The sequence below is a fragment of the Megalops cyprinoides genome, chromosome 12 (assembly GCF_013368585.1).
Source record: "Megalops cyprinoides isolate fMegCyp1 chromosome 12, fMegCyp1.pri, whole genome shotgun sequence".
NCBI lineage: Eukaryota > Metazoa > Chordata > Actinopteri > Elopiformes > Megalopidae > Megalops > Megalops cyprinoides.
Genome location: NC_050594.1, coordinates 26,300,670 through 26,311,693, shown reverse-complemented (window position 1 = coordinate 26,311,693; position 11,024 = coordinate 26,300,670). Strand labels below are relative to the sequence as shown.

General features: G+C 42.8%; 1 protein-coding gene across 1 annotated transcript; it reads left to right on the top strand.

Moving 5' to 3' along the window:
- LOC118786844 (homeobox protein six1b) lies at window positions 1–3,091 on the top strand. The gene is made up of 2 exons (XM_036542183.1): window positions 1–835; window positions 2,174–3,091. The coding sequence occupies exons 1-2, from the start codon at window positions 276–278 to the stop codon at window positions 2,466–2,468; spliced, it is 855 nt and encodes a 284-aa protein (XP_036398076.1). The 5' UTR covers window positions 1–275; the 3' UTR covers window positions 2,469–3,091.
- The last annotated feature ends 7,933 nt before the right edge of the window (window positions 3,092–11,024 follow it).

Genomic DNA, 11,024 nt, shown 5'->3' with positions numbered 1-11,024 from the left:
TGCAAACTTTGTTCTGCTCTGCTGCCAGGGTATAGGGCGGACAGGGAACCAATCAGCGGGCCGCGCAGCGCTCTTTAAGCCTGACATAACTTGAACAGGAACAAATTGTCCCAACAATCAACATCCAAAACTCCGGTGCACATCGGCAGTGGATAACGCCGATTCGGATTGCTTAAAAAAACGACACACATAAACGAAGACACAGGCGAATACCCACCAGTTATACAGAGGATATCGGCTTTGGTGCGGGGAGTAAAACCTATTCTGCAGGCATTATGTCAATGTTGCCTTCCTTCGGGTTTACCCAGGAGCAAGTGGCGTGTGTGTGCGAGGTGCTGCAACAAGGGGGGAATCTGGAGAGGCTGGGCCGCTTTCTCTGGTCTCTTCCCGCCTGCGACCACCTCCACAAGAACGAGAGCGTCCTCAAGGCGAAGGCTGTGGTAGCTTTTCACCGGGGAAACTTCAGAGAGCTTTACAAGATCCTCGAGAGCCACCAGTTCTCCCCGCACAACCATCCCAAGCTCCAGCAACTGTGGCTCAAGGCGCACTACGTGGAGGCTGAGAAACTGAGAGGCAGACCGCTCGGCGCGGTGGGGAAATACAGGGTCCGGAGGAAATTCCCTCTGCCCCGCACTATCTGGGACGGCGAGGAGACAAGTTATTGTTTTAAGGAGAAGTCCAGGGGAGTTCTGAGGGAGTGGTACACCCACAACCCCTATCCTTCCCCCAGGGAGAAAAGAGAGCTGGCCGAGGCCACGGGACTGACCACCACGCAAGTCAGTAACTGGTTCAAAAACAGAAGGCAGAGAGACCGAGCAGCTGAAGCCAAAGAAAGGTATTCATATTAATACTATTTTCTACGTTCAGTCGGATAAAATACAGATGATAACAAAGTGAATAAAGTATGCTATTCGAAAAGCAACATACTAAAATGCTAAGTATCCGAATTAATTAGCCTATAAATCACATGCCTTTTATATCATGTATTTTCTCCCCTTGTAGGCTAGTTATTGTTACATTTGGATTCGGACGGATACAGAAGTTTGAGTTATGAGGAATTTGTCACATTTGAATGAGGAATATGCCTGATAACTGGACAGTGAAGCAATATCGCACAAACTTTATTTCGGCTACTAGGTTTTTGCTACGTGTATCCAAACAAGCGCATGCATGTTTACAGCAGATCAAATGTGTTTACATTGAACATATTTCAAAATGATTTAATGAACACCAGCTTACTTGAGGTTTTATGTTAAATTATTTTATCCTGATTTCAGTTGCAATTGTTTGATAACATGTAACTGAAATGCTCACCGACGGGACAGAAAAAACATGCTAAACATGAAACATAAAATACCCCAATAATTATAATTTTAATGTTACCACCAAATAAATATTTCATATTTACATCTGCATTGTAAACATTGGAAAAAAAATAAACGTTGGTCTATTCTGTATTACGAAACAGGCTAATATGCATTACAAAAGTAGTTTCATAATAATTCAACGATTTTGTCATTTACGTAAACTATTTTAAGGTAGCTAAAATTTACTGTTATTGGGAATTTTATGCAGTGTTTCGCATTGATTTACTTTTTAAAAGAAATATATGAAAATGAAAACATTCAGTGAGACTGGCGTTCCTCTGAATTCCCTGACATTTTAGGGCTGCATTCTTATTTGTTTAGCTTTTCGTGCAGGCCTACATCATATTAAATTTATACATGTCAAGGCCTACCATTTATGTGGTGCACTGACCATTACACGACATGAAACACAGGAGAACGTGTGAACAATCACTGATAGCGGCAAACAACGACGTAGTTGTAAAGGGCGTTGAATTCATAAACATAGAAATCAGAAATTTCGCATTAAAACTTATGTTAATGTTTCAACAGCATGTCACACGTACATTTGTACATAAGATTACCTTATACAGCGATGCACTTATGTATCCAAATCTAGAAATTAATTGACCTCTGGGTTTCGAAAACATCAATGGTTTCTGACAAATACAGATAATACACAAGTTTGATCATTTAATGTAAGCTAGCAATGCTTGGAACAGCACGCAGGAACTTCACCGGTTTACCGACGCTGATCTGGACGTCCTGCAATACGTATGTTTGAAGTTTTAATTCAATACTGTTGATTTTTTTTTGTCTTTCATCAGAGAGAACAGCGAAAACAACAATTCCGGCAACAACAAACAGAACCAACTGTCTCCTCTTGACGGCGGCAAGTCCTTGATGTCCAGTTCGGATGACGAGTTCTCACCACCGCAGAGCCCAGACCAGAACTCCGTTCTTCTGCTCCAAGGAAACATGACTCACCCCGGCGGCTCCTCTTACCCTCTGGCAGGCCTTAATGCAGCACAGTCGGTGCACAGCATCCAAGGACACCCGCACCAGCTCCAAGACTCGTTATTGGGACCGCTAACTTCTAGCCTTGTGGATCTCGGTTCCTAAACACTTTTTGATTTTATTTCATTTTTTTATTTTTTTTCTAATATAAGACAGAAAGACTGAGATCCGACACTTTCAATGTATATATAAAATATATATTATATAAATATTACAGTTCTAACATCCCCGAGTTTTCTGATGTGAAATAACACACCGTGGTACTTAAGATGGTAGCCGGACTGACGTTTGTCAAGTCGTTAAATTGGTAAAATGGTCCACGCAAAACGAAGTTTTTATTAAAGCTCTTGCCCGGGCTTGGGATGTGTTCACCTTCTTGCCCCATAGCATAAACTACAAACTAGCTCCCTTTAAGACAACGCTTTCATGGTTCTCATGAACTCTAAAAACACAACGGAACACTTGGCTGGACTTGCCTTTTTTGCTTAATTTATGATTTTTTGTTTTTGTTCAGAGTTGAATTTATAGGAAAATCTTGTTATGGAAACTGGGATAGAGACAACGTCCCACACCCCACAACTTCACGTTTTCTTCACAAAAATAGTGTATCGGCTTCAGCTAGTTTCCAATAAACCTGACAAAAGGTGAGGGGTTGTATGGTGTGTGTTATTTGTATTGTCGACAACAATCTTGCCAATGGCGATGTCACCCAAATATCATTGTTTTTTAAGTAAGCATAATAACCTGACTTGTACAAATATCAATAAAACACAACGTACTTTGATAATTATCTAGCGAAGAGAAGTGAAAGTAAAGATTTGTACACTGTATTTCTGGAAATTCATTAAAGACATGAAACAGGTAAATACTACTTACGGCTGAAATCATATCTCTACAAAACAGCATTCCATTCAATAATCATAATAGGACAGCGAGATGTGACATTTTAAAATAAATTTGAATCATGAGTTAATTTTTGGACTTCGGGTGGTATTTGATTGAAATTATTAAAAAAATAAAACGTGCTAGGAAAAGCAACAGAAAATTAAATATACGAGTAAATTGAATTATTTTTCGTATCACATCACCTTTGTTAAAACCAGTCCAAATATTACCCTTGGAGAAAAGAAAAAGGATGAAAACGGTCTCGCATGTCAACAGTACGAATGGGAGCTCGTGTCCTCGGACAGTGCTTATGAGGGTACTTTGTCAGAAGGCGCCTCGGTCGTTTCTGGGTACAGGCCCAAGTTCAGCGCTCCAGGTTCAGCTCTGGAAAAGCGACGTGGTTCATCTTTTACAGAATTTGCGTACTTGTAAAAATGGCTTGTGTATCCAAAATGAGGTTAAACATAGTAATGGCACAAATGCTACAGCCAAAAGTTTAACCAGTGATAATTGTATCTTAATGTATTCACAACCCCTTAAAACAGACGATGCAAGTTAACACAGACATGTGCTATTTAACTTGTCAGACGCGTTTTGCCCGAAGCTAAGCGTGTTTCTCCCTCATGAGGGAGAGCGCGGGACAGCGCTCCGCGCTTTGTGAGCGCTGTGGATCATTAGGTCTGTGTTGCCGTGTTTACTTTGTCCTCTTTCGGTGTTTGTTCTGTCGGTTCTGGGCCATGGAGAAATGACACCATCTGCAGGAGGCGCGCTCACGGCTCTTTCAGTGCTCCGTTTTAACAGGGGAAGCAAATATACGCTCTTTACATTGCCCTGCGTCTATTTATTGAATAACCACGTGGACTCTATATATTCGCTCAAAAAACAAAAACAATAATTCCTCAAAATCTAAACGTCATCTGTTAGAATGAGCGGTTCTTGTTCATTAACCCTTCGCGTCGACATATTTGATGTGGAATACTCCCAGCATCTTCAGAATAAAATCATTTTCCGTCCTCTCTTTTCTGATATTACTGCTTTTTAATTTTATTTTTTCAACTAAACACGTATGCTTGTTAAGAGTTAGAGGACCACTTGGAAAACGTATTCATTCTTATTTTTATTTTATTTATTTATTTTTTACCAGAATGTGTCATTTCCATAGCATGTACTGTTGGACTTACACAAACGTAGTTTATTCCCCGTCTGAAGTTAATTGTTTTAGAATTACGCGATAGAATAAAATGTCCTCGTCACAAAAAATGTTTATTGTGAAAAAATCCTGTTGCCTACTTGTCTGCAACCATTATTAGTGTTACTCCTGGGACTGCTACCAATAGTAGTCGCCTATTATTATTATTACTATTATTATTATTACTACTACTACTACACTGATCAATTGAATGGTGTCAAATAATTTTGAGTATCTTATTTTGTTTTTTCTTCTGACTTTCATGGTTTTTGTAATTGTCTGAGCACTCGAATGCAAAAAATAATACACCCTTTAGACGAACAAAATGGCATATGTGCCCAAGTAAAATGTTGTCTTCAATGTATATTCAACGGGGGGGGGGGGGAAGAAACTATTGCACAAAAGAAATGGTTTATATATTGCTAGTTATTTTTTTCTGTCGGGGTGAAAGACTGCTTGGACCCCGAGGAGCCCCCCTTCACCTCCCCCTTGTGTCGGGATAAATTGTTTTGAACAGAGTGCACAGAAGATTTCCTGCGCCTAATCTGAACCAGTTGCTGCGCGTATTAGAGCCTGATTGCGGAGATTGCAGCGCCAGTGCCCGTCCATACCAAGTCACCCTGGAGCAGTCTTTAACCTCGAGGCATTTCTCACATATAAATGTATCAGTCTCAGTACTCGAAACACGGTGGTCAAATATGTTTCTCCGAAAAATTAAGATATCATTGTTTCACTATGTATGTTTCACAGCCCTCGCTTGCTTAAAAATTTTCCATTTAATAATTAAAAAGTAAATTTACCCACGTTTCTGTCCTATCTAAATAAAAGACTACGAGTTCGTGTTTACAGGATTTCTAAAAATTAGCTTTTCCGGCTAAAAGAATAAATCTTCATTAGCTCATCATGTGCGTGTAGTATTTCAATAATTAGCTAAAGTGATGATGTACGACTTGTCAAGACTGGATGTTTTCTTCTCAACTAATGCAAGCCGAAAACGCACCAAGGCACAAATGCATCTTTATCGATTCTGCTGTATGCGTGTTTTAAAGTCCTATCAATTATATTGTCATTCTTTATTTGTATATTGTTTAAGTCTGTTAGAACCAAGCTCACAAACTATGGGCAGCCATCCTCTTATAATTTTCTGACATAGAACAGAGCAGTTTTATGGCGAAGGATAGATTTACAAGAAAACCTCAATTCGAGAAGAAAATGTGTTCTACGATGGCGTCTCTTCCGAGCAGGCAAAAAACTTTTGAAGGTCAACGAATCACATCTTCAAAGAATTTGCAGTTGTGATATTTGAGCTATGTATGGTTATAAAAGTGTTTCCGTCCGCTTCGGGAACGAAATAAAGCAAAATTTCGATTCGATGCATTGCATTCTATACTTTCATCAACATATTTCGTCACGCACGCCTTGTTTATTTAAAGGTGAACGGAAAATAGAAACATGGCCGATACCCATTTAAATACCATATTATGATCTATATTGTCAAAGGGATTTATAAATTAGTCCATTACTAATTGTGATTTATATAACCCGTACAAAAAATACAAATAGTAGGTCGTTTAGTTTCAAAATTAATGGTTTATGTTTTATCATCAACATATTTTAATCAACTTTGATGCGTATGTAGTAATTTCAGCGACTTTTGTTATTTCAAAACTAATTAGACCTAATCAATGGGCGGATCCTATTACACAATTTTGTAATTTATATTGATTAACAGAAAGCAGCAAACGTCCGACTGCCGTCCCAGGAGTATGCATGCTGTTCGACGCAGTAATTCGTACCCTAATTGCGTGTTGCGAAATTCATGTCAGTGTTCTACGTCATATCAGTGACCAACAGACAGCATCAATAGTACAACTTAGTGCTTGTTTGCATATATGATATCAACTTTTATGCAAATTTGAATTTCTTTATATCTGTGCCTCAAAAAAGTATGTAGGCCTACAGTAATTTAACTGAAAAGTAGGTCCAGGCTATTTGCCCGATATGCGTGGGTCAGTCTGAATCAAGGGGAAGCAAACAAACTATTCCTTCCAAAGAGTTCTAGTTATAGACTGCAGAGATGAGCAGGTCCACCCAGATAATCCATCAAGATAATCACGAAGGGATTGGAAATTTTGAGAAATCACGGCAGCTACGACTCAAATTTTGTCTGAGACACAAATGTCCCCATCCCTGTAAAAATTTAGCATACAGATTCAGCTGAGATGGCTGAAATATAGCTCCACGGGTAAAGGGTGTACAGTACAGGCGGAAATCAAGATTAAGCGTGTATTCATTACATAAGTCCTGCAGCAGCGGTGAAAGTGAAGACATGTTGAACAGACTGCAGCTAGCGGACTCCCTAACAGAGGTCTTCACCATCAGGTTCAGAGTGAATAAGCTCGGAAAAGCAGTTGAGAATCCGGCGGCAGAGGTCTCAAACAAAGGGGCTTTTCTGCCACACCAGTTCACTGCAGCAGCTCTACAGCACAGTGATTTAAATACTGTATGAGGTGTAAATCCATACAAGATGAAAATGAAACAACGGGGGCTTTTTAATGTGGCGGGCAGGAGAGCCGGGCTGTAAATTTAGTAATTAGTCAGGTGCAGTGGGGGGGGGGCGGACATGTAAAACTGCTTCCACTGCTGACAATGGCCGAGGCTGCGGGGGAGGAGTGCTTCTCGGAGCAGGTTTCTCGCCGGTACCTGGGCAGGTTGCCTTTCACCCCGGGCAGTGAATGCATCATGTGAAACCAGCCCAGGAATTCGCAACCACAGACCCGGCAAGGAGCAGGGGGGGACAAAAGGATCTTTTCAAGCCGGGCACAGGGAGCGGGGCCTGTGAGGAGATTCTGTTACCGGTGATGTATAGGCCTGACAAGGCTCCGGCCCGAGTGGACCCTTGAGGCGGACTGACACTGTGTGCGTGTGATGTATCATAGTGCGGGAGCGTTTCAAAGGGCATTGTTGCGCTGTTGTTTCTGCTTCTGGGGCAAAGTATGCCCCAGCAGGCAGCTGATCCCTCCTCAGACTGTGACTGCCTCTTGCCCAGACTGTGTAGGCTGGAGCCTTTGTGCTGATATTCCCAGATTGTACAGTGTGGAACCCCTTTGCTGATATTCCCAGACCGTGCAGTCTGGAGCCCCTGTGCTGATCTCACCCAGACTGTGCAGTGTGGAGCCCCTGTGCTGATATTCCCAGACTATAGTCTGGAGTTGGGCTGCTGGGGTATAAGGCCCTAGGGCCTCCTTTCAGATCTGCTGTATATTACAGATGTGCTTTGATGGCTATATCACACTCAAATCAGCTAATAATCAGCCAGAGGAGCTTTTTATTGATTTTAAAATCTTAAACCTCACTATGAAGGGCCAGGGGGGCAGGGGGGAGGAGGTGGGGGTGGCTTGTAGAGTATTACACAGGCTGGCCTGAGAGAGGATGGAGAGAGGACTTACTCATAGCCTCACAGGATAAATCATAAACTATAAAAGCCCTTGCTATGTTGATTATCAGTGTCTCATTCTGATGACACTAAATGCCTATGATCTAATGACAAAATGACAGAATTCTAACCCTAGTGTGACCAAATTATTACTGATTCCATAAACCCCACTGAAGTTAGTGCTGGAAAATCATTGCTCCTGTTTGATACAACAGGAACAATTTGTTACAATACTACATCATTAATGTCTCCCAACTGACCACCACTCACACAAGGTCTATATCTGAGGGCCAGGCTGTGTGTGGTGAAGGGGTACAGGGTGCACGGCGCGTTCCATTTTCTCTGATTGTTTTTTAATAACCCTCGAGCTGAAAGGCGGAGGGGTAGGATTTCAGCCCAGCCACTTTCACCAGCCACTCGCAAAGCTGTTCATACACAGAGAGAGAGAGAGAGAGAGGGTTTGTCAACAGAAATCCAAATGAGTCGCTGTCACAACAAGGCAAACACTGCGGCCGCACGCACGAAAAGCCGGCGTCTACGGCCCGGGTCTGCGGGCAGCGAAGCGGTAGGGCTGGGGTTTGCACAGGATCAGACAATGTGCTGATTCAACAGACACACACCTGTCCTCCCACTCGTCTCTCCTGCTTGAGGATACCTGTTGTTTTTCAGCTGGGGAAATACCAAACAAAAAAGCCATGTTCAGACCATGTTAAACTGCAGTGTAACGGAGGAGTTCCGTGTTTCTGTCAGTGATAGATGATGCCTGGCCAACGCTTCAAGGCCATGGAGGGGGCTGCTGTTAGGGCTGGGCGTTGGGTGGCCATGCCAAGATACACAAGACATGGCCACACCCCTGTGCTCAGCTGCCTCTCAGGAGAAACACACTGTGTGTGATGGCTTAGTGTACTTTGGGGATTCCTATTACTCGCTATTTATTTGTCAGTGTTTACTGGAAAATTAATTTCAGGCTGTAATGTTAACTTAAAGGTGAAAGTTGTGTAGCTGTTGCATTATTGCTTTCCTCTTTTGCAGTAAATCTCCAGTCAATAAACTTAAATATGATAATAAGGATAGCTGGATTCACTGATAACCTTTTAACTGGATCCACTGGTGTTGGGCCATCAGGAACGCCAACAGGCACACACATTCAGATGAGTCCCAAGAGGTCAAATGTGATTACACAGTTAAAATAATGATTCATAATCACTTCACATAAATGTAGCCATACTGTTACGCAGTCATCTCCCACCTCACTCTGCTCATATTCCAGATGGACAACTAATTATTTAATGATTCTCCCAGTGTAATTTCTTTCAGGTGTAAAAGAGCCAAGAGGAGCCAAAAGGAGGGAATTTGGAATATGGGATGATAAAACGTTCGTCCATTATTGTTCTTGTCCCGGTCTTTTCCAGGTAAGCGACTGATATGCCGTCTTACCGCAGAACCGCCCCCACCAACTGAAACCTGAAGACCGAGCACGTAGAAGGCTGGTGACATTTTCCACCAAAGGAAAGGTGGAAAATTTCCTGGTAAATGATATTCTAATGATGTTGCACAAGCGCATTGTCCCTAAAATGCTGACAGAATGGTAAGGTGCCGTTCGGAGCACGCCGCAGACAGCCCCGCGGAGGTGTCGCCAGTCTCTCCCTGCCAGCTTTAGCTTCGGCTTCTGTCGACATCCCGACAGCCCCTGCCTTGCTCAGAGCACATAGTACTGACCGCAGACAGCAGGATAGACTTCTGTCATTCCATATGGAAAATGGATATAAATAAATATAAATAGATAGAAATAAATATTTTGGCCCCCATGCAGGCATGCGTGTGCCCGCACGTGCGCACACACACACACACACACACACACACACATTTCCATACATACCAAATGAAGACAATGCGGCATCCAAACTCCAGAATCTAAGACACCAATGCCCTCAGACCATGACTATGCCAGGTGAACAGGAGTTGGTATATCAGATTTAATGCCAACCTCTGTCGCCCTTTGACAATGAAGCTCCCCGACAGAAAAGCGGCCAGTTATTGTCAGTTGCTCAGGTGTATCAGTCAGTGCTGCAGGGGGTTTTTCATCCCCTTACAAACAGAAAGGGCAAAACGATAAAGCAACCTGAGTCTGCTGCTGTTGAAAACGCCTGTTAAAACGATATGGCTGCAAGGGCCCAGCTCATGTAACCAAAACTTGCAGCAACGGAAGATTTCTCTTGTTTCATTTTGTCAGGTGTCTGTATTTTTGTAGCTTAGCTGGAAAAATGATATTCAAACTCTATTAACAAAATAAAGTTTTTTTTAACCATAGAAATACATCTTTGGTATAGGGCTTGGCACTGTGTGTTTCCCTGGCTTTGTTACCATAGAAGAGTTCCAGTAAATCCTGTAAGAGCCAGTTCAAACCTGAGCACAATAGCATGACACTGTGACCCATTTCCTGCTACCGGAACTGCTTATGCTTATGATCCTCGCACCTCAGCCACCTCAACCCAGAACCTAAACACACACATACACAGATGCACTCTCTCACTCACAAGCACACACACACACACACACACACACATATACACACACACACACACACACACACACACACACACACACACACACACGCGCACACACACACACACACACACACACACGCACACACACACACACACACACACACACACACACGCACACATACATTCTCCTGGCCTTGCGAGGGGCTCTCTCAGGTGTGGAGTGACAGTACTTCCTGCAGATAAGACGGTGAGCGGACACTGATAAGTGTGGTCATGGTGACAGCAGTGTGAGAGGAGCCCCATGTCTGACCGGCACTGAGTGAAGCCCTGTCACAACTAAGGAGGACTGGAGCCCTGAGCAGACACACTCCTTACAGGTCTCTCCTAGACAGTCCTGTGTCCAGGCTTATACAGCAACAATCGATACTCCTTAAAACCGGGATGAATATGAATCTACCCGTTCTGAAAAAAAAGCAAATGGCAAAACAGAAAGCGCAGTTCATTGCCTCTCTTGCTGAAATGGGTGGCCCCTGCTACAGCAGGTCTGAGCGTGTGTGTGATGCAGACGCTGTGCTACAGCAGGTCTGAGTGTGTGTGTGATGCAGACGCTGTGCTACAGCAGGTCTGAGCGTGTGTGTGATGCA